General features: G+C 44.5%; 1 protein-coding gene across 19 annotated transcripts in view; it reads right to left on the reverse strand.

The window, feature by feature from the left end:
* Positions 1-21285, reverse strand: part of DHRS7B (dehydrogenase/reductase 7B) — a 60381-nt gene continuing 39096 nt past the window's right edge. For 10 of the 19 annotated variants that reach the window (XM_081272596.1, XM_081272584.1, XM_081272581.1 and 7 more), the window contains exons 3-7: positions 8947-9056; positions 6201-6417; positions 5620-5712; positions 2360-2512; positions 2-497 (exon numbers count right to left, since the gene is read on the reverse strand). In XM_081272596.1, coding sequence (XP_081128722.1) covers positions 292-497; positions 2360-2512; positions 5620-5712; positions 6201-6417; positions 8947-9056 — 779 coding nt within the window. In that variant the 3' untranslated portion in view covers positions 2-291. The other 9 variants (XM_081272594.1, XM_081272593.1, XM_081272592.1 and 6 more) reach the window with 7 other exon arrangements.

The raw sequence follows: 21285 nt of genomic DNA on the forward strand, positions 1-21285 counted from the left end.
CTGAGGTTTATGACTCTTACTATTCCTATCATTTATTTCATGTTTTTAGAGTTGAAACCCATCTCCATATTTATTCCTTAAGTGCTTATCCCTCACCTCTAGGAAGAAGCTCATTGCCTGGGGCTGCATCATGGACCTGCAGGAGAAAAGTTTCTTCAGTCTTTTCCACCTGGAGGGCAAATTGCCATTAAAGTCTCAAGCACAGCTGTCCCTTGAAGAGCAGGCAAGCCTGGGGAAGTGTTGCTTCTCATCCTAGCTCAAACTGGTTGGAGCTGCTAGTTCTGGACAGGATTAGGAATTCTTAGATTTTCTTTCCTTTCTGGCCCTGAAGGCCATGATGCTGAAGAAGAGCCCAGGAGCCAGAGTTCGAAGATAAATGGCCAAGGAAGGCAGCAAGTCAGCCACGATCACATCTTTCTTCCTCTTCCCCACAGCAGCAAGAACATCTTGGGCCACCTCTGCAGGGCTTCGGCCCTGGGCTGTGTTCTTGTCAACAGCTAAAAGAAGAAAAGCAACACATGAACTAGAAAGCAGAGGACCTTCTCTTGAGGACTGGAGCTGACGGGAGCCATTAGGTCAGCTTGTTGCACTCCCCACTGTGAAGCTGTTCCCAGAGTCTGCCAGGAAGCAGGTGGCATGCCCCTATCCCTGAAGGTGTTCTATCCAGAGGAAACAGGAACCATTTTGTGTTTCTAAGTAAGTAAGTGAGGGTAAGGGAGATATGGGTGGAATATGGGGACAAGACAGACTGGGGACCCCAGTCAGTGACTAGAACCAATGTGAGTCCATCTGCCTGGTGGTCTGATGACAAAAGCAGAAGGCCGGCCAAGGCAGGGTCTCATAGAGCAAGCCCCTCACACCTGAGCAGCAGCTTCCTGATCTTGGACATTTTTGCTCTTGGAACAACAAATGAGTCGAGACTGTTGTACCATCTCTTGAAGTGGGGAGGGCCTTCTGACCCATACATGTACCACCAGCTGAGTAGAGAGTAGACAGATGTCCCAACTCCCAATTTCATGTTAGCTGGATGAGGGACAGGAAGAAACCTGTCATTCACTTTAAGCTGTTGGAGAAGACAGCTGTGGGTAGTTTGGGAGGTGTAAAGGTTACTAACCCTTCTTTACTAGTGATCTGACATTTTGGCAGCAGAGTAGGTTCAGTCAGCAGGCACAGGCCACTAGTACACCCAGTTTGATACCTTCCCGAAGCTATCCAGTTTGCCCGAGCTTCCTCACCAGTATCTGTTCTCACTGTGGTTAATGAAAGAATGGGAAGTTTTTAATTACTGCTTAATTGTAAAGTGCCACAGAGAGATTTGCTTTAGGAAGAGAGCAGCTGCCACCCAGGACAGGGTAGTCTTGGTTCAAACTTGGCTGGGGTGGGTGCAAGCCCAGCATGTCCTTGGCAGATGCTGCAGCACAGACCTGCAAGAGACCACAGCCAGGGAGGCAGGACACAGTGGAACATACTGTAGATATGGGCAGTTCTGTTCTGAGTTCAGGCAGGCTTCAGCAGCTCTAGAACTCATGGGCTGCCTAACTTGAGAAGCAGTAGCTGACTGCTGTCTGCCTGGCTTGCATGCTGGTGGGGGGCGGCCCAGCCCATAAATGGTGACTGCAGGTCAGCCTCGGTGCTGCCTCTGACTGAAGCAAGATGGAGATTACTGCACCGTACCCAGCCTTACCCTGAAGACTGTTCCTGAAGCCAGTCATTTCTCCAATATACTGAGGAGGGACCATTCAGGTCAAGCCGCCCACACTTGCCCCAAAGTTAATTCCCTTAGTCTTGATAGTGAAAATACTTCTTGGGCCTGGTGCAGTGGTACTCGCTTGTAATCCCAGCAGCTCAGTTCGGGAGGCTGAGGCAGGAGGATTGCAAGTTCAAAGTCAGCCTCAGCAACATCAAGGAGCTAAGCAACTAAGACCCTGTCGCTAAATAAAATACCAAATAGGGCTAGGGATGTGGCTCAGTGGTTGAGCGCCCTGGGTTCAATCCTGGGTACCCACCCCTGTACTAAAAAGAAAGAAAATACTATTTGGGCCTTGGGATCTAGAAATACATTAGCTGGCTGTTTAGGGGCAATTCAGGTTAAGGACTTCCTTTCTATTCCACTAAGTCCTCTACCTCTAGGCCTCCTGTTCTGAAAGCTCTAGTGGTGATGCTCAGGCTAAGGTCAGTTCTTGGTGGTAAGTGAAGATTAAATAACAATCAGTACCTACAGCCAACACCATGCCAAGTTTTTCAGCTTTAAAAATCATATTCTAAATGAAAAACGACAACAATCACTGGGGTAGGTAAGAGCTACACATTTCACTAGGGCTGATCGATAGCTTTTCATACAAGAGCAACCAGGCCTTACCTCCATATCTGGACCCATCCGCGGTAATGGCATTTACAGAGAGGTTGGTATAGATGTAGCCGGGACTGATGACAGTCACCTGGATCCCATCCTGTTCCATCTCAGCACGCAGACAGTCAAAGAAGGCCTGGGTTGCATGCTTGGAGGCTGCATCTGCAAACATGGGCAGAGAGGCAGTGAGTGTGCCAAGGTGGGTAGGGCCCAAGGCCCACCTACTCATTCCCATTTACTCTCTGTTTAAAACATGGTTTTATAATGTAAGAGTTAAGCCTTATAGCAATATTCATTTCCTGATTTGAGAAGTGCTCTATGTCCTTGTTGTTAGGAAATCTTAAGTGGTTAGGCATAAAGGGGAATCTGTCACCAGATTCTCACGTGGCTGAGAAAAAATAATTGTAAATTCACTTATAATAAGGGAAAATGTTAACTGGGGAATCTTGGTGAAGGGTACATGTTTCTGCTGTTCTTACAATTCTTCTTTAAGTCTGAAATTTTTCCAAGTTAAACAAAAGCTTAATGCTCATAAAGTAAAAAAGCAAAAGTCCTGCTTTCTAATTTTGTTCCCAGAGGTGACCAATGCCGTTTCTTAGGATTTATTTTTGGATCTGTTATGTACAGGTACAGATATAAGATGGGATCTTACATTTCTTTTACAGAAATGAGCTCATACTCTTCCTTTTATTCCTGCAAGTAACTTTCTGTGATGGCCCTGCAGACCCACCCATCACATGGCTCTGGCTGCCTGATCCTCCCCAAGGGATCATCAGGTGACAGATCTGGCCCCATCAGTGGACCTTTATGGGTCTCTTCCAGTTTTTATCACTGCTAAGCACGCTACCCCTGAGCATCCCTGCCTGCACACATGTGTATGATGTCCAAGCTTTCTTCTGATGTACTTCCCTTTGCAAACTAGGCAGGAACTTTCAACTGGAAGCTAGAAAGTGCACCATCTGCAAGAGACAGAGCCACCTGTGCTCCCCAGCAGCAGCTCCCCAATCTAATGGAAGGTGCTCTGAGGGGGTGACCCTACAGTGATATTCTTGGGAAACACAGAAAATCAATTTCCTGTAGTTGGGTCCTAAACGTTTTTAGTCTTAATAAAAAAGGGCTTCTCTCAGCCAAGTAAACAGGAAGGAGAAAAGCAAGGAAGTGTCACAGGAATCAGCTAGACTGTATTTGGGCAGTGATTCCAGAGCTAGATGAGTAGATATTAGGGGAGTGAATAATTCCAGGGGACAGCCAAGGCCCAAGGGCAGGAAGAGTGGGTCATCCTTGGGGTCTCCACGACAGAAGCCACACCAGTGACTGGGTCTCAAGCTCTTAGGCTATGGGTTCTCAGCCTGTTGTGCAGCCCATTCCTGTCACACTGTCACCATCACTTCGTCCCTCCTCTGCACTGCAGTGTTAGAGTTCATGGCTTCTCCTGATGTGGTTCTCCTGGTAGCAGCAGAAGGGAGAGGAGGCTGAGCTGACACAGTTGCCCAGGAGGAACAGCCAGATTCAGTCTGGTCACCGTACTGCATCCAAACCCTTCTTGCACACCTACTATAGTCAGCAAGCCAATTAGAGAATAGAAATCAGTGGGGTGTAATCAAAGTAAAATGTGGAGATAATTTAGTACAAAGAACTCTGTATATCTTTTACCCTGATTTATCTATTAACATTCTACCTTACTTGCATGATTATCTGTGATTCTACATGGTGGTTTGGGGGTGGGGGATCATTTTGGCAGCCTTAAGTGACTGCCTGTGTATGCTCTAAGGGTTGACATGGAATATTAGCAAAAAGAGAATAACAACTATAGAAACAAATATTGTTCCAGTTTACATAGGACATCTCTAGTTGCCTCATTTCATCTTGGTACCAGCTCTGGGAAATGTATGATGACTATAAGTCACACCGATAGGTAAGAAACTGAGGGTCAGAAAAGTTAAGTGACTGATCCAAGCACATACAACTAAAACCAAAAGATGTAGCTGGAATTAAGACCTCGGGGGGAAGAACACGATTCTGTTCCATCTTTAGTGCAAATGGTTGCTCCATCTTATCATCAAGCAGAGTATGACTGTGTTTTCAAATTGCTGACACAGCCCAGGCCTCCTTCACTGGCCTCGCTGTGCTGGGCCCTGGCTGGCTTTGGGAAGTGACTAAGAACGGGTGAGGCTGTCCCAAGTCATATATTTTTCTTTCGGAAGATGAAGCAAAGAAAGGAGCTACTGAGACAGTTTGTGAAGTGGCCTTTAAAGTCTTTTAAAAACCCCAAACACCAACAACTACATTCTGTGTGTTTGCTGATACAACGTGAGGGCAGAGCGACAGAAGAAATGGCACCTTAGACTGTGGTATAGACCCTCTCCTACGTGGAGGGAAACCTGTGAACTGGAAGTCAACTTGGCAGTTTTAATTATTTGGTCCTATCTAATATTTATGCTTCTTGGAATTCATCGTATTGAAACCCTCCTCTAAGTGCCCAGAGATGTGAACATTCAAGGATGTTCTGTGGCAAATCACTCAAAGGACTGAAAAGGGGAAAAGCTCCTCAAACATCCACTCAACATATTACTATAAACCCACTTAAAAGGATAAGGTAAATCCACATGTGCTGGTATGGAAAGTCAGACAGCCAGGTGGGACAAGCAAGCTCCAAAAGAGCATGCATGATGGGGTCCCCCCCCCCTTTTTTTGTCCTGGGGATTGAATCCAGGGGTGCTCTACCACTGAGCTACATCCCCAGCCCTTTTCATTTTAAGCCCAGGATGGCCTTGAACTTGCAATCCTCCTGCCTCAGCCTCCAGAGTTGCTGGGGTTACAGGCATGTGCCACTGCAACTGGCATGATCCCAATTTTGCTTGATTACATGTAGAAAAACATTAGAGGCTAAGGCTCCAAAGTGATAAAATAACCTTATCAGTGGGCTGACGCTAGTAAACAACACAGTAAGAGAGGCAGTATGTGCAGCGCCCAGGGCAGAGCTCTCCAGACACTGTACTCACAGCAGCTCCTTTAGACTGGGGCTGGGACTTGTACCTATGTGCAAACACAGATGAATCCAGAGAGGTGGGGACACCTGCCCAAGGTTACACAGTGGGTAAGAAGCAGTGCTGGGATTTGACCCCAGGTATGTGGCTCCAGAGAACACATTCTGATGAACTTCTTTCACGCTCCATGTAGGGTATTTCTTCAATGTCTGATTTCAGGACGGTAAATGTGTTATTTTTATAAGAAGAAAACAAGAATTTTTTTTTTGGGGGGGGACTCACATGCTGATCGAAAAGGAATACTGATTTTGCCCTGGATGCTGCTGATGGTGACGATGTGGCCTTGCCTCCTCTTGATCATGGAGGGCAGGAGTGCTGAGGGGAGAGGACAGGGATTTAGACACCATCTTCCAGTCACTATGCCTGACACTTCCAAAGGCATCTGGTGACAGCTCCTCAGGATGGAGAGCCATGCAGCAGAGGAAAGAGGCAGGAGGAAGTCCACAGACAGAGTAACCACCCACAATGGGCAGCACAGTTCCCTGTCCTATGGGGAGTCTGTTCCCTGGACTGAAGTCTGGCTAGATATCAAAATATCCCCACCACAAAGGAGTCTGCAGACACCACAGCAAGGCAGTGCTAGCCAAGGAGGCTGTGGCTAGAGGAAGACCCTGATAAAGGGCTAAAACAGAGAGAATGCTAATAGAAACCTGCAAAAAGCAAACATTCAAACTATAGTGACCACAGCCACAGCAGGGTAAGACAGCAAATGGGGGCAGGCGGCATGCAGCCCAAGAGGAACTAAGCAGAACAAAAAGATGCCAACTATCACACCCTTTCCTCCTTAAACCCAAGACTGTTACCTTTTGTTAGAGCAATAGGGCCAAAGTAGTTTGTCTCCATGACCCTCTTGTCAACATCCACTGTGGTGTCTGTGATGGTCCCTCGGTAGCTGATCCCAGCATTGTTGATGAGTACATCCACATAGCCAAAGCACTGCAGGATCTCAGCTGCTGCAGCAACAGTAGCCCCTGTGTCTGCGAGGTCGAAGGTCACTGTGTAAGGCTTGTGCGTCTGCTTCTGGCCAAACACAAGACACCAAATATACCTGATAAGTGACAGGCCCCATAGCTATGTGTCCCTGCTTTTCAGGGAGTGACATAATGTCAGGGAGTGACATAATGGACACGAAACAACATGGGCTACAGCAGCAGTCCTTTTCCGAAGAGATGAGGCCTACAGGGTGACCCTGCCTACAGTGGTCACCCCTGACCTGGACAACTCTAATCTTGAACTAAAGTTGCCTGCACCTCAAGAGATATGACCTGGGCTTCTCCTACTTTCAGAAGCCCAGTTATAAGCTCCCCAGGACAGGTCACATATGTGTGGACTGCTGTAGCAGGTAACCACAGAAGCTATTAACCATAGCTATCCTTGCTGCTTTGTGCTATCCAACTTTAATACGTTCAGTGGCTCACAGAGGGGTCCTGTTCTTCTCAGGTTAAGTCACTTTTACTCATTTCTTCATGAAATAATATTTACATGTACCATGTAATGAGGACATAGCAGAAGCCAACAACCTGTCCCTCTGAGGCACAGATTAATTCTGTAACTGTGAAGAATGCTATAAAGTCCTGTGCCAGAGAAATGAGTAGCTAAGCAACACAACGTGGAGGGCATCCCAACAGATGTAAAGTACAACACTGCACTGGGAAGTCCTCACTGGAGCAACGAGATAAGAAAACGTCCCCCATATTGGAAAGGAAGAGATAAAACTATCTCTGTTTGCAGATGACATGATTCTATATATAGAAAATGGCAGCAAATCCCATGAAAGCTATTAAGAGCTAACTAAAAAATGCAGCAAAGCTGCAGGGTACAAGATCAAAACAACAACAACAACAACAACAATAAAAATATCAGCTGTTTCCATACAGGAACAATAAATTGTGAAAAGGATGTTAGGAAAGCAAAAGATGTTAGGAAATACTGAGGAATGAATCTAACCGAGGAAATGTAAGATTTTCACACTGAAGACATTTGCTGACTAAAATTAAAAATGACACAAATACAAGGAAAGACATCCTATGTTCATAGATTGGAAGTCAATATTGTTAATTTCACAATACTACCAAAGTGATCTATCAGTTCAATGCAATTCTTATCAAAATCCCAATGGCTTTTTTAAAAATATTTATTTTTTAGTTGTAGTTGGACACAATACCTTTATTTTATTTATTTTCTTGTGGTGCTGAGGATTGAACCCAGGGCCTTGCACATGCTAGGCAAGTGCCCTACTCCTGGGTCACAACCCCAGCCCCCAATGGCATCTTTTGCAGAAAAAAAAAAATCCTAGAATTCACATGGGATTGCAATGGTCCCTCAATAGCAAATGAATCCCGAAAAAGAACATAGTTAAAGCACACATGCTTCCTGATTTTGAAACTTATTACAAAGCTACAGTAATTAAGACAGCATATTATTGACAAGGGACAAGCATATCAGCCAATGGAATGTAATAAAGAACTCAGAAATACACTTTTAAATATATGATCAATTTTTTTTTTTCCAGTACTGGAGATTGAACCCAGGAGCATTTTCGATTGAGCTACATCCTCAACTCTTTTTATTTTTTATTTTGAAATAGAGTCTTGCTAAAAAGTTGCTGAGGCTGGCCTTGAACTTACAATCCATTTGCCTCAGCCTTCCAAGTTGCTGGGATTGCAGGTGTGTACCACCATGCCCAACCACGACCAAATGATTTTTGACAACAGTGCTAGACCATTCAATGAAGAAAGAATAGACTTCAAAAAATGGGTTTTAGGAGAATTGGATATGCACATGAAAGGATGAAATTAGACCCTTACCTAATATCACATATAAGAATAACTCAAATAGAGTAAAGACCTAAATGTAAGAGTCTAAACTATAAAACCCACCCTTCCTAGGATGGGTATAGTTAAAAACCACCATCACCAACAATATCACCAAAAATGTCAAGTGTGGAAAACCAGACCCTGTGCATTACTGGCAGGAATGTAAAATGGTGCAGCTATTCTGGAGACCAGTTTGGCAGCCCTTCAAAAGTAAACAAAAGAGTAATTTCACTCTTAGGTATACATCAAAAAAAAAAAAAGAAAAGAAAAAAAGGAAAGCAGGGACTTAACACCAACATCCACAGCAGCACTGTTCACAATAGTAAAAAAGCACAAACAACTCAAGTTTACCAACAGGCTACTCATTGACAGATGGATGGATAAACAAAATGCAGGCTCTGTGTGTGTGTGTGTGTGTTATTTTAAAACAATTTAGAAAATCTTACATCATCGTCAATCCCCACCAGGTGAGCGGAGACAAGCCAGGTAAAAGGCTGGGAAAGCATTCCCACAGAAGGAACTTCCTCGACCCACAAGCCTCGTCAGTGGTGGCAATGTGGGATGTGAAGACAGTCCCCCTCAGGCTGTGGCCCCCTCTGCTTGGAGCCCCACTGCTTCCCCTGTACAGCTTGACCACACAAATGTCCTTCAGTCCAGCAGCCCAAGAGTGGCCTGCTGTCTCCTCAGGGGGCTACCAGAGCCCTTCCCCTGGGAAAACATGCCCTGGGCTCACCTGGGAGGTATGAGAAGCAGTGAGCTCTCTGGTGAGTTCTTCGAGAGCCTCTACATTCCGGCCACAGAGCACCAGCTTAGCACCTGCAGCATGGAAGACTCTGGCACATTCTAAGGGAAGAGAAAAGAACCTTGACAGCTGAGGATATCCAAAGCCATTCCTCCCCCATGCAATTCAATTCAAATTCATCCAGTGCGGAGGGTATGTTTGCTTCCTCACGTGTACGTATTGGCAGGTGCTATGAACCAGCATGAGGCTAGTTGTTAGGGTCCAATGTAGGGCTCCCATCTAGAGATGCAGCAGACATCCACAAAGCAATGAGGAAGGCAAAGGGTGGACAGATTTATGATCAGTACTCTGCTCAGAACTTTCCACGAATAACCCTGGGATTGCCATCTCCATCTCCATGGCTGAGGAAGCTCAGCCAGGCTGAGTGATGTTCCTCATGATCATGCAGAGAACCTGTACCAATGGGATAGGACAGGCAAGACCAGCTGCTATAACACTGTTCAACAGACTGTGTTCCAGCACCACCTAACCTGCTTCTGGAACTGCTCATCTGCAGTCACACAGTTGTACAGGAGACCTGCACAGTTCTGTAAAAAATGAGGGCAAAGGACTCTGTAAGGAATGAGGAGGCCCACCCAGGAACCCTGGAGCCTGAGGGGCTGCTTGCACCTGCTCAAGGCAGAGGGAGCAAGGTGCGCAAAGCACAGGAGGAGCCATGAATAGATGATGCTAGTGCAGAAAGAGGAAGGTTAGGCTGGGGATATAGCTCAGTGGGTACAGTGTGCCTGCCTCGCGTGCACAGGCCCTGGGTTCAATTCCCAGCATCACCAAAAAAAAAAAAAAAAAAGATGCAAGAAAGAGGAAGGTTCAAAGGCCTTGTTAGGCTAGGGGAGGGATTCAGGCAGCAAAATGGTGGTGGGGGGAACGGAAGCAAAGGGTGATATGAGGGAGGAGAGGAAGGTATGTTTATTGCTCCCCCCCCACCAAACGTGTTCTCGTTAATTGTTCAGTACCCTGAAAACTCATGGCTTTGTAAATGCAGGCAGCCCAGCGGTCGAGGGAGCAGATCTGAGCCAGACTTCCTGTGTTCAACTCTCACTTCCCACATTTACTGGTTCCATGATGTCAGGTAAGTTATAACCTCTTTGCTGCTTGCTTTCCTCTTTTAAGATGCAGATAAAAATAGTGCCTACTTCAGGGAAAACTGTGAGATTGAACGAGTTTAAGTAGGCAATTCTAATACTTCTTGTTTCTAATACTTTAATATTTCTAAGCTGCCATTTTAGAATGTTCTGAAAACTGAAGTGAGCAGGTGTAAGGCAGAGCCTTGCCTGTCCTCACCTGAGGTCTAGTCCCCCGAAATGCTCAGGAGCAGGTCTCCACAAGACGCCTTGTTCCTCGCTGATCATACCAAGGCCAGTGTGTCACCCACGTGGCTCCCAACCAGATCTTAAGAGGCCCAAGAGCCTCCCTGTGATTCATGAAAGGGACAGGCCTGCCCTACAGGGCAATTCCATCTCTGGAAGCCATGCAGCAAGGAGCAGAGGAGGAATGAGGGCTGTCACTTTCTAGGCTGAGAAGGGACAAGGTCAGAAAATTCGGGCAGTGTATGTCAAGCTTCCTTAAAGCTAGAAGGTTCAAAACAGGAAGGGAGAAAAAAATCCCAGTGTCCTTTAGAACTCAGGGGCCTGAGATGTCAAGAAGGTGCTCTGCCCCTGTCTCACGGTGCAAGCCCTTTCTGCACCCCACGGTGCAGGCCCTGTTCACTCGCCATGCCCGGGCTGCCCGTCTCTTGCACCTCACTTCTCTGAGAGTTGCCAGGCAGACTACAGAAGTGCACTTCCAGGTCAGGATGCTGCACAGCTTTTGGAGACTTGCTTGGTTTGTTCACTGGCTTGCTTGAAGAAATGCAGAGGGCCCATAAGAGCCACAGCCATTGTTTCTGCCTGTCCCTGGTAGTCTGGTCAGGTCACAGCAGCAGCCCCACCTGCCCTTGTGCTCCTTCCCAGCAGAACAGCAAAGTCCTCACAGGACTGAAGGTGGGGACGGGGATACCCCAAAACCAGACGCCAGCGTTCCTGAGGCTAGAACTGCTCAGCCAGCTTACTGAGTCCTTCCCAAATATCAGGATCCTTGGTCCCGTTAGCTTCCTCACCCCATTCTGTCATGTCCTGATCAACACACTGAGGTGCCACCAAAGGATGTAGACTTAACCAAAGGTAGGGAGGTACCCTTCTGGAAAAGAATCATTTAAATTCTACTTTGCTTCCTAGAAAAGTCAAAAAGAGGAAATTATAGTTTGTGTAGAGAGTGATGGAAATGAAAATGACACATTGGAAGGATTTCATTTTCCTTCCTTGAAAAACCTGATGCAGGGAGACAGGAAAGTCAAGGAACAAGGCTAACAGTTCCAAGGTGCCAGTTATCTAGGGCGGCAGATGAGTCCCCAGAGTTGCCTTGAACAAATCAAGATAGCTGTGCAGAGCCATGTGCTTTAGGCTAGCTGAAGCAGGCATCCAGAACATTCTGTTCCTTTAGTCACTGGTGCTACTGTTCTGTAAGGATAAGATCATGTAGCTTAAGTGCACAAGACAGGAAATTAGAAAAATACATAAAGCTATCTGAAGATTCATCATATTAACCCCCAACCTTCAAGGTCAGGACAGGCAGAGCTACTGAGGGCAGTATAGATCTCCCTCCTCACAGAAGCTAGGCCACAACAGCTGGCTGTTGGTATAATCAACTGTGAGTGTTTGTACTGAGACAGCCCATTGAAAATCTGCTTCCACTTTATCTGGATGGAGGGACTCCTGTCCCCAAGATGTTAAATAGGGTAGAATATAAACTAGTGACTAGAACTCAGAAAAGACCTGACATCATATACTATATCTGCAGGTTATTTCTCTCAATTACATTTTCTATTCCCTTTACAGTCTTGGTGTCATGTGTGGAGATGCAGAATAAAGAGGACAGTGTCCTTCTGAACCTCCATCTATGGGGGCACCTGCAACTCACCATTCCACCCCAGCCAGCTCACAAATCCTCTTCAAAGACTTTTAAAACTTGCTTCTCTCTGAGATCAAGAGAAGAGGCTGCTGACTCCTATTTATAGTGACTGAGTAAGGTCAGAGGACTGACCATGGCAAAGGGCTTGGAGGCAGCTGTCCTTTCGAAGGTCTGGCAATTCAATGACAGATGTGGTTTCACCCCCAGAGACCTCACCTACCACCCCTGCTAGGTGGTGCACAAAGAAACTCACATTCCCTAAAGCCTTCCTGTACTTCCTGTACTTCCCCGCAAGCCTCCTGCCCTACGGACAAGGCCTGTCTCTTTTGTGTTCTGCAGCCTCTAGTTGTGCACAACTCCCTGCATGACCATGTCACTCCCACCCCTGGACCAGTCAAGAACGCCCACCCTACTGGCCCACATCTTCCTATTATAGTCATCACCTCACTCCCCCAATTAAGGATTTAGGACAGAGTTCTAGAGTCAGAGATGTGGGTCTGACTTTTGGCTGTGTGCTTTCTGGCAGGAAGTCATAAGGCAAGTTGTACTGTGATTTGCATCTCAGCTGTAATAACTTAGCGACACCCTGCACCTGAAAATGTGTGGCACAAGCTGGCATGAACAGATAGATGTGCCTCCTGGCAGCAGGCCTGACAGGGAACGCCCACTACTGAAGTGGCAGTATGCCAAGATAAACCCTTGCCTTTCTCCGGCACACTGTGACCTCCTCAAGAAGGAGGAGCCGCCCTGTCTTTAATTTTTTTTTCCCAGTGCTGGGGATGAAGGCCTGGATTTTGTGCGGGCTAGGCAAGCCTTCTACCACTGAGCTATCCCCAGAACCAAAGACTCTGTCTTTCATCTATTTGTCCAGCACTTGGCCCAGAGTCTCAGGATTAGAAGATACTCAGTGGGCACTGGCTTTGCCATCACAGTGGCAGGAAAGCTTACCACAGTTCTGGGAACATCTCAGCTTTCCTCCCTGGACATGGCACATAAAAAAGGCTAAGGAAGACGGAGGGAGCTTCATGAAGCATACTTTGTCTAAGTTGCCAGAATCAATGCTGAGCTCTGCAACACATCTGTGTGGGATTCCAGGAAAGGAACCAGGCCAAGGATTTAACTGACACCAGGCCTATGTCCCAGACTCCAGGCCTCAGAAGCTCAGAATACTCATTGAAGGGGAATGGCAGTGAACGGTGGACCTCATCGAGGAAAAGTTGAAGTCTCACTGATCCTGTCTCCAACTCTGCCACACTTGGGAAGGGAGAGGGGGAGTATGCACCAAGGACATGTACCAAGGTCCATGGTTTTGGCTGAATCTAGGAAAAAATGCATATTTTACTTGTCCCTCACAGAGGCAAAAATACTTGTTAAATGAGTTGTTCATATCTGAAAATTGGGCAATTTCACATCAAAATCCTTCTTTCATCCAGGCGCGGTGGCACACACCTATAATCCCAGCAGCTTGGGAAGCTGAGGCAGGAGGATCCTGAGTTCAAAGTCAGCCTTAGCAAAACTGAGGTGCCAAGCAACTCAGTGAGACCCCGTCTCCAAATAAAATACAAAACAGGGCTGGGCATGTGGCTCAGTGGCCAAGTGCCCCTGAGATCAATCCTCAATACTTAAAAAAAAAAAAAATCTTCTTTTAATAAGCAGCTGGAGCTTAGGAAGGTTGCCCCTTCAATAGGTCCTGCAGTCATTTGCTTTTGCTTCCCCACTGAGGCAGGGGCTGTTTCTCATTGTATATAAGGCCCCACTTTTTCCAACTGGACCAAAGACAGTAACATTGCACTTGCATTCCTGTGGCCCCTGTGTAAACAGCCCTCTCTCAACTGGATGATTCCCCACCCCAACCATCCCCACGACCCACCTCTGCCCAGCCCCGAGGTGGCGCCTGTTATCACCACCACAGTATTCTGAACGTAGGCCTTCATGCGCATCCGCTGCAGCAGCTGATAGATGCCAAAGATGCCCAGGCAGCCTAACAGCAGGGGCAGGATGGAAGTAGAGGACATCAAGTCCATGACCTTCTCCTTCAGCGGACTCTTCCTGGAAGAACCAAAACCAAATCAACTAGTGAGAAGAGAAGAGAACTCAGAGGATTTGCTGAGGCTTCTCCTATAATATACAAATCCCAGATCTCCCTTCTGCAGACCTCAGCTCTGAGCCCAAGCGAGTCTCTCTCTAGACCCTGCAGGGCACAACAACTGTTCAGCATGGTGGCACTTGTTTTCTATCACTCTGCATTGACATGAACAGACAGCAATACCACAGCCCTCAAAATGCCCCCAAGAACAAGCTGAGAGTGTCATTCGGCTTAGGGTTCAGTGACCTGGTGAGTGCTATAGGACAGGGTGGCATACCAGTACTCACCTGATTCTCCTTTGAAAACCTGTTTTGGGGAACTTAAACCATTTCCTTTATCATATTTTCACAACCAAGACCATTAAAAAAGGAAAGAAAAATAAATTGTAACAATTCTTACAATAGCCAACAGGAATGCAGTACAGGACAGAGCTTCCCCGTGCCAAATATCAGCATCGACTCAGGCTGGTAAGCATGTTCTCTGCCATGCACAGGAACACATTCTTAGCATGATTGCCACATGAGTGTTTGTGCAACAGTGTACTATCAGTTCTTAGGAAACATATCCATTTTTGTCTACAATTGCCTTTAATCTCCTTATTTCTCCAGAGCCTCCCCAGCTCCTCATTCTACCAGGCACCTACAACAGATAAGTGGGGAGACACAGTTTAAGAAAGGTCAGGTATGAGCTAGTGAAGATATCAAGATGTTCTGTCACTTTGATAGAATTACCCTACAAGGCCACTTGACAAGTGGATCAAAGACTACGAGACAAAGGTTCACCACAGACAACCTCCAAGATAATGGTGCTATGGGCACAGTAACCCACAGGAAGAACAATGCTAGAAACCAAGAACAGAATTCTGGTGAAATCAGAAGCTTTAAATTATTCATTAGCTTAGGAAGAACTATGTAAAACCCACATCTACCTCCTAAATGTCCCATCTCTTAAACCCACATATGTTTTTTCAGTTTAAATACTGCATTTTATTACTTATAGCTTTTACATTTTGATTTGTAAATTTTCCATGTTCTTTTTAAAATTTTTATTTATTTATTTTAATTAGGTATATATGACTGCAGAATGCATTTTGATTCAACTGTACACAACTGCAGCATAACTTTATATTCCTATGGTTGTATACGATGTAGTGTCACACCATACGTGTATGGTCATGATGTCTACCTCCTTCCACCATCTTTCCTGCCCCCATGTGCCTCCCTCTTCTCCCTCCCCTTTGCCCAAAGTTCCTCCATTTTTCCCATGCCTCCCCCCTCCCCGTTATGGATTGGCATCCACTTATCAGAGAGAACATTCGGCCTTTGGTTTTTTGGGTTTGGCTTATTTTGCTTAGCATGATCTTCTCTAACTCTATCCATTTACCTGCAAATGTATGAAGATGTGAGGGGAAAAAAAAAGAAGTGAGTCACATTAGATTGGGTAGAGAGAAGAGATGGGAGGGGAAGGGGGGAATGGAAGGACAACAGAATAAAATAGACACTACTATTGCTGTAAGTATATAGGTGACTGTATGACCAATGTGATTCTGCAACCTGTACACTCAGAAAAATGAGAAATTATACCCACCTGATTCAAATGTCTGATATGTCAAGATCATTGTACTGTCATGTATAACTAATTAAAACAAAACAAAACAAAACTCAAGCCAGCAACCTACAACATGAACAAGAGAGAAAAAGCTACACACTGTCCTAGATGTTTCTAGGGTTCTCTGAACACCTGACACAACATCACATGCCAAGTCTTGGTCCCCTGGCCTAGGGGATCAATTTGCCTTAGGCAAACATGGACGGGGTTAACAGGATCCATTCTCAGTCCACGGCCACCGTCTGTGGGGAGAGTGCACAGCTGCCTTGTCTGTAGTGACAGAATGCACAGTAAATTAAAAATCAATGCCAACCTTCCCCAGGTAAAGAAGAATGATGATGGTGGAAAAAATATATGGAAGCAAGCCATTTATTTGAGAATCAGGTTCAGTCTTAGCATAATTTCTCTGACCAGACAAAACTGTTCAAATGAGCACTCCTAACACTTTCCAGAAGATCAAATTCTTAAAGACCTCCCAGGTTTTATTCTGCTCTGCAGTGACGGGCGCCCAGGCTGCTAGGTCTTCCCAACCTCTCAGAAATAGCTTTACCATGATGGCCAAGAATTAGACAATGATCACCCACACTGCCTTGCTGTGAAGTTCCAGGAGCCTTCTCCCATCAAAGGGGACTACTATAAAGTAAGAGACAGGAACTATGTCCTAACTGGCCACATTTCAGATTAAAACTAAATTTTCTATATAATTTATAGCAAAGTTAAAGGAAAACAAGCCTGTTTTCTTTGAAAATTGCATTAGAGGAACTTTAATGTGCTTATAAATTATGTATTTCATATCAGAATGCTTATTAACTGCTAGTTTCAAATATATAGCCAGAGCATGGACTAGGAGGGCAAGACTATAGCGTTACCTTAGATTAGATAGAGGGAAGTGATGGGAGAGGAGGAGAAGAGAGGGAGTGTGGGGATAAGAAACATAGTAGAATGAAACAGACATTATTACTTTATGTATAATGTGATTCTGCAACATGTACACTCTGAAAAATGAGAAATTATATCCCATCTATATATGATATATCAAAGTGCATAAATGCATTCTACTGTCATTTATAACTAATTAAGATAAATTTAAAAATTAATAAAAAAAGAAAAAAAATACATCTATGTTCCAAAGAAGACTAAAACATACATTGAAAACCCTGAGCATTTTAGTGTCAAGTTAGAATGTCCAGTTCCTTAATGTCAACTTAGTTTGTTAGGGGCTGGGGATGTGGCTCAAGCGGTAGCGCGCTCGCCTGGCATGCGTGCGGCCCGGGTTCGATCCTCAGCACCACATACCAACAAAGATGTTGTGTCCGCCAAGAACTAAAAAATAAATATTAAAAATTCTCTCTCTCTCTCTCCTCTCTCTCTCTCTCTCTCTCTCCTCTCTCTCTCTCTCTCTCTCTCTCCTCTCTCACTCTCTCTTTAAAAAAAAAAAAAACTTAGTTTGTTATATAAATAGATATTAGACATTGAGAACATGTTTTCTGTAACAAAATAGAATGGTTCTAGACAATATAAAAAAGGATCATATGCATACCTTAAGAATTGGTAGTAAACCATGGCTGGGGATATAGCTCAGTTGTGTATAAACATAATTTTGTTGGATACCCACTTATAAATGTACTTAATGCCATTGAGCTACACAAATTAAAGATATGTTAAAATAGTAGACTTTGTATTTTGAATATTATCACAATAATAAAGTACAAGACACGTGTGGTGGCAGAAAAGAAAAAAAAAGGAAAAAAGGGAGTGGGAAAAATTATCTTGCTCATCATTTCCAGCATTGGAGACGGAAAGAAGAGACAGTCTTTCCAGCACCATCGTGAGCCATAGCAGGAAGCAGGGCAAGGACATGTACAGAGAGAAAGGTCAGAAAAGGAAGGAGATACCTCCATAGAAAACAAAGAGCACACATCATCTAAAAGACAAACTGTCTACACATGCAGTGTGTGCACCACAGTCACATCCACACTCTTCACTGCCGGAGAGAGGACTCGAGGCATGAATTTGCAATAATGAGCCACATAAACTGATGTGAGGTAGAGCAACTCAGAGATCACATGCTAAGGATGTCTGCTGGTAGTTTCATACATGACAAGATTAGTGAGCTCTGGAAATAGGTTAAAAGAGTTCAAAAGAATGAAAATCCCTTCAAGGGTAAGTATTTCTCAGACCCAAGCAGAGTTCCTGGGTTCTCTGTGACTTTGGATTCAGTTGCTCCCTTATTTCCCATCAAAAGGTCAAGTGCTGGGCTGGGGATGTGGCTCAAGCGGTAGCGCGCTCGCCTGGAATGCGTGCGGCCCGGGTTCGATCCTCAGCACCACAGACCAACAAAGATGTTGTGTCCGCCGAGAAAAAAAAAATAAAATAAATATTAAAAAATCTCTCTCTCTCTCTCCTCTCTCACTCTCTCTTTAAAAAAAAAAAAAAAAAAAAAAGTCAAGTGCTTTCAAAACCTCAAATCAGAAATGAGACTATCACCCTAAGATCAACTCTGAGCAGAAATGTCATCCTTTATGGATTAGCATACTTTAACTAAAATTCTCCATCGTAATTCACAGATGGAATCTGTTCCTAAAACTCCTTTTGTCTCTCATACAATTAAAAAACACATACAAAACAAAATACAAACAGGCAATTGAAATCAACTCAGAAGCCACAACATAAAAATTAAATAACTACACCTGAGAATCTAAAAATACTTGAAAGTTTTAAAAAGCATCATTTCAGGTCTGTAAGAAGGATGAGTCATGAGACAATTTGTCATGTTACAAGAAAATTAGGCTAAAGGGCAGAGAGTGTTCCAACTGGAAAGCAGGACACTGAAGTCACATGGCAAAGGTGGTTCAGTATCAGCAAAAGCATTTAGGATCCTGTCCATACAAACCTACACCTACCCTTATGTTTCATAACTGACCAATTCTAATCAGCTGGACTACTTAAAGTGACATGTTTATGACCAGTATCTGAAAACATATCTGCAAATTGTATCTGTTTTCACAAAGTAAAAGCAGAGTAAGCTGCTCTTTTCTGAGAAGCAGCAGCCAAAGTTGTCTTCAACTAGAAAGAAAGAACAATATCATACCTCAGATGGCAGCTACTTTGTCAGTGGTGGGTCCCAGCACCAGTGTTTTCTCTGGTCTTTTGACCGTGGGACTGGGAACCAGAAGATACCCTGAAGTCCACAGCACCTCCTTGGAATGCTGGAACAAGCCAGAGATGAGTGGCCTGTGGGTAGTATTTGGAATAGCAGACTGAGGGCCTCTGGTTTAAAGGAGAGTAGGCTGGCATCGGCAGAAACAGAGTTATCAATTCTGGGAAGAGAAACCCTGTTCAAGTGACCTCTGCTCTCCACTAATGCAGTAATCCCAGCCAGGAAGGGCAGGAAGAAAGGTGCCAAAGCTCAGCTTCAGCCTCTGCAGGGAAACACAGTGACCACACTGAGGCACAGCACCATGCAGAGATTGACCATTTATTATAGTCCAAAGTCTTAGTTCTCTGGGTTTTTGTTTGTTTGTTTGGTTCCAGGGATTGAACCCAAGAGCACTAAACCACTGAGCCACAACCCCAGATTGTTTTTAGATTTTATTTAGAGACAAGGTCTTGATGAATTGCTTAGGACCTTGCTAAATTGCTGAGCCTGGCTTTGAACTCACGATCCTCCTGCCACAGCCTCCTGAGCCACTGGGATTATAGGCATGTGCCACCAAGCCCAGCTCAGCAGTTTTCAGTTTTTTAACCCAGCACTGACTATGGCTACTTACACACATTGACATACAAGGGAATTTAGTGTTTTTGGAAGATGCTGAATGATCTCACCCTCTTTCCTCAAAAACACACAAGAGGAACATGCCCCTCTGGATAAAGACTGAACAAAGCACTTTCTGTTCTTGGAAAAGTAGAAAAAGCACCAAATTGGCACCAGAACTAAGTTCAAGGCCACCCTACACCTATTTATTATGGGACACACATAAATTTATTATCTAACCATGATTAAGAGTTCTCATGTCTGGGCTGGGGATGTGGCTCAAGCAGTAGCGTGCTCCCCTGGCATGCATGTGGCCCGGGTTCGATCCTCAGCACCACATACAAACAAAGATGTTTGTCCGCCGAGAAATAAAAAATAAATGTTAAAAAATTCTCTCTCTCACTCTTTCTTTAAAAAAAAAAAAAGAGTTCTCATGTCAAAATGGATTGTTTCTATGACAAAACACATAAGAAAGCATACTTGGTAGATGTGAACATTCTGAACAACGTACTGACTCATAAACTGACTGAAAGAAGGCAACTTCCACAGAGGATTTCATGAGTGTTCTAAGCAATGGCAGTCACTTTGGCAGCTTTATGGGCAGTTCACATGTAAATATGGCTAGAAAAAGACCAACTTTATTACTTTGTATCCACACCTAGGATCAGCTCAGGTCCTGGTTGTCATTCATGTGTCCACTCAAGTGCCACTGGGTACCAGGCCCTGGGCTAAGACTTGGCTGTAAGGCAATGAACATAGTAGATAAGCTGTCTGACCTCATGGAATTCACAGTCTCCACAGGCAAACTGACAATAAACAAAGAAACACAAAACTTAAATGATTATAATTGTGATACTGAAAGAAAGCATCATTGTGAAGCAAAAAGAGTGGTGAGCTATCTAAGGTGAAAGACTTGCCCAGGGATTTCACTCAGAGTCAAAACAATTCAGACCACTGTGCTGAAAAAACAGCACTGTTGCTCCTGGCCCAGGACCACTGCCAGTTTGTGAATCCTAGATCTTAGATTGTTACCTTTAAAATTACATATTGTATAATAGCCAGCCATGGAGGTGTATGCCTGTAATCCCAGGTACTTTGAGAGGATGAAACAGGCAGATGAAAAATTCAAGGTCAGCTCAGGAAATTTAGCAAAACTCTATCCCAAAACAGAATTTTTAAAAGAAATCTGGGGGCATAGCTCAGTGGTGCAGCGTTTGACTAGTCTGTGTGATGTCCTGGGTTCAATCCTCTGTACCACAAAACAAAACACAAACAACAACATGAGCTGGGGGTGTGGCTCAGTGGTAGAGTGCTTGCCTACCATGTGTAAAGCACTGGGATTAATTCGCAGCACCACATAAAAAAATTAAGATTGTGTCCATTTACAACTAAAAATATTTTTAAAAAACAAAACAACAACAACAACAACAACAACAACAACAACAACAACAAAACTAACCCATCAACAAGACAAGGTGCCAGTGTAAATATGAGATCAGGCATCCAGTAGTGTAAAAGAAGCTGCTAGAACCTAAACCAAAATATCTAATAGGAACTATGTATAGGCATCAGTTTCAGAAACTGGAATAAAATACAACTCGTGGTATTTGCGCTCAAGATTGAACACAATTATGCAAAATAGCTGCTGTAATATAGATTCATCTGGCAAACACTTACTAAGCATCTATGGTGTGCTGAATGTTCCAGACTCTGGAGTGCAGTGAACAAAACAGGGAATAAATGATTGTCCTCAGAGAAATGATGAGCCACTGAGACACAGTAAATCAGATAGAGGAAGTGATGGGAGTTATGAACATTTGCCTAAAAACCTGAAGAAGTGTTTACAGTTGATGGATAAAATTCTGATTAAGTACTT

The sequence above is a fragment of the Spermophilus citellus genome, assembly GCF_964194105.1.
Source record: "Spermophilus citellus genome assembly, chromosome: 17".
NCBI classification, from domain to species: Eukaryota; Metazoa; Chordata; class Mammalia; order Rodentia; family Sciuridae; genus Spermophilus; species Spermophilus citellus.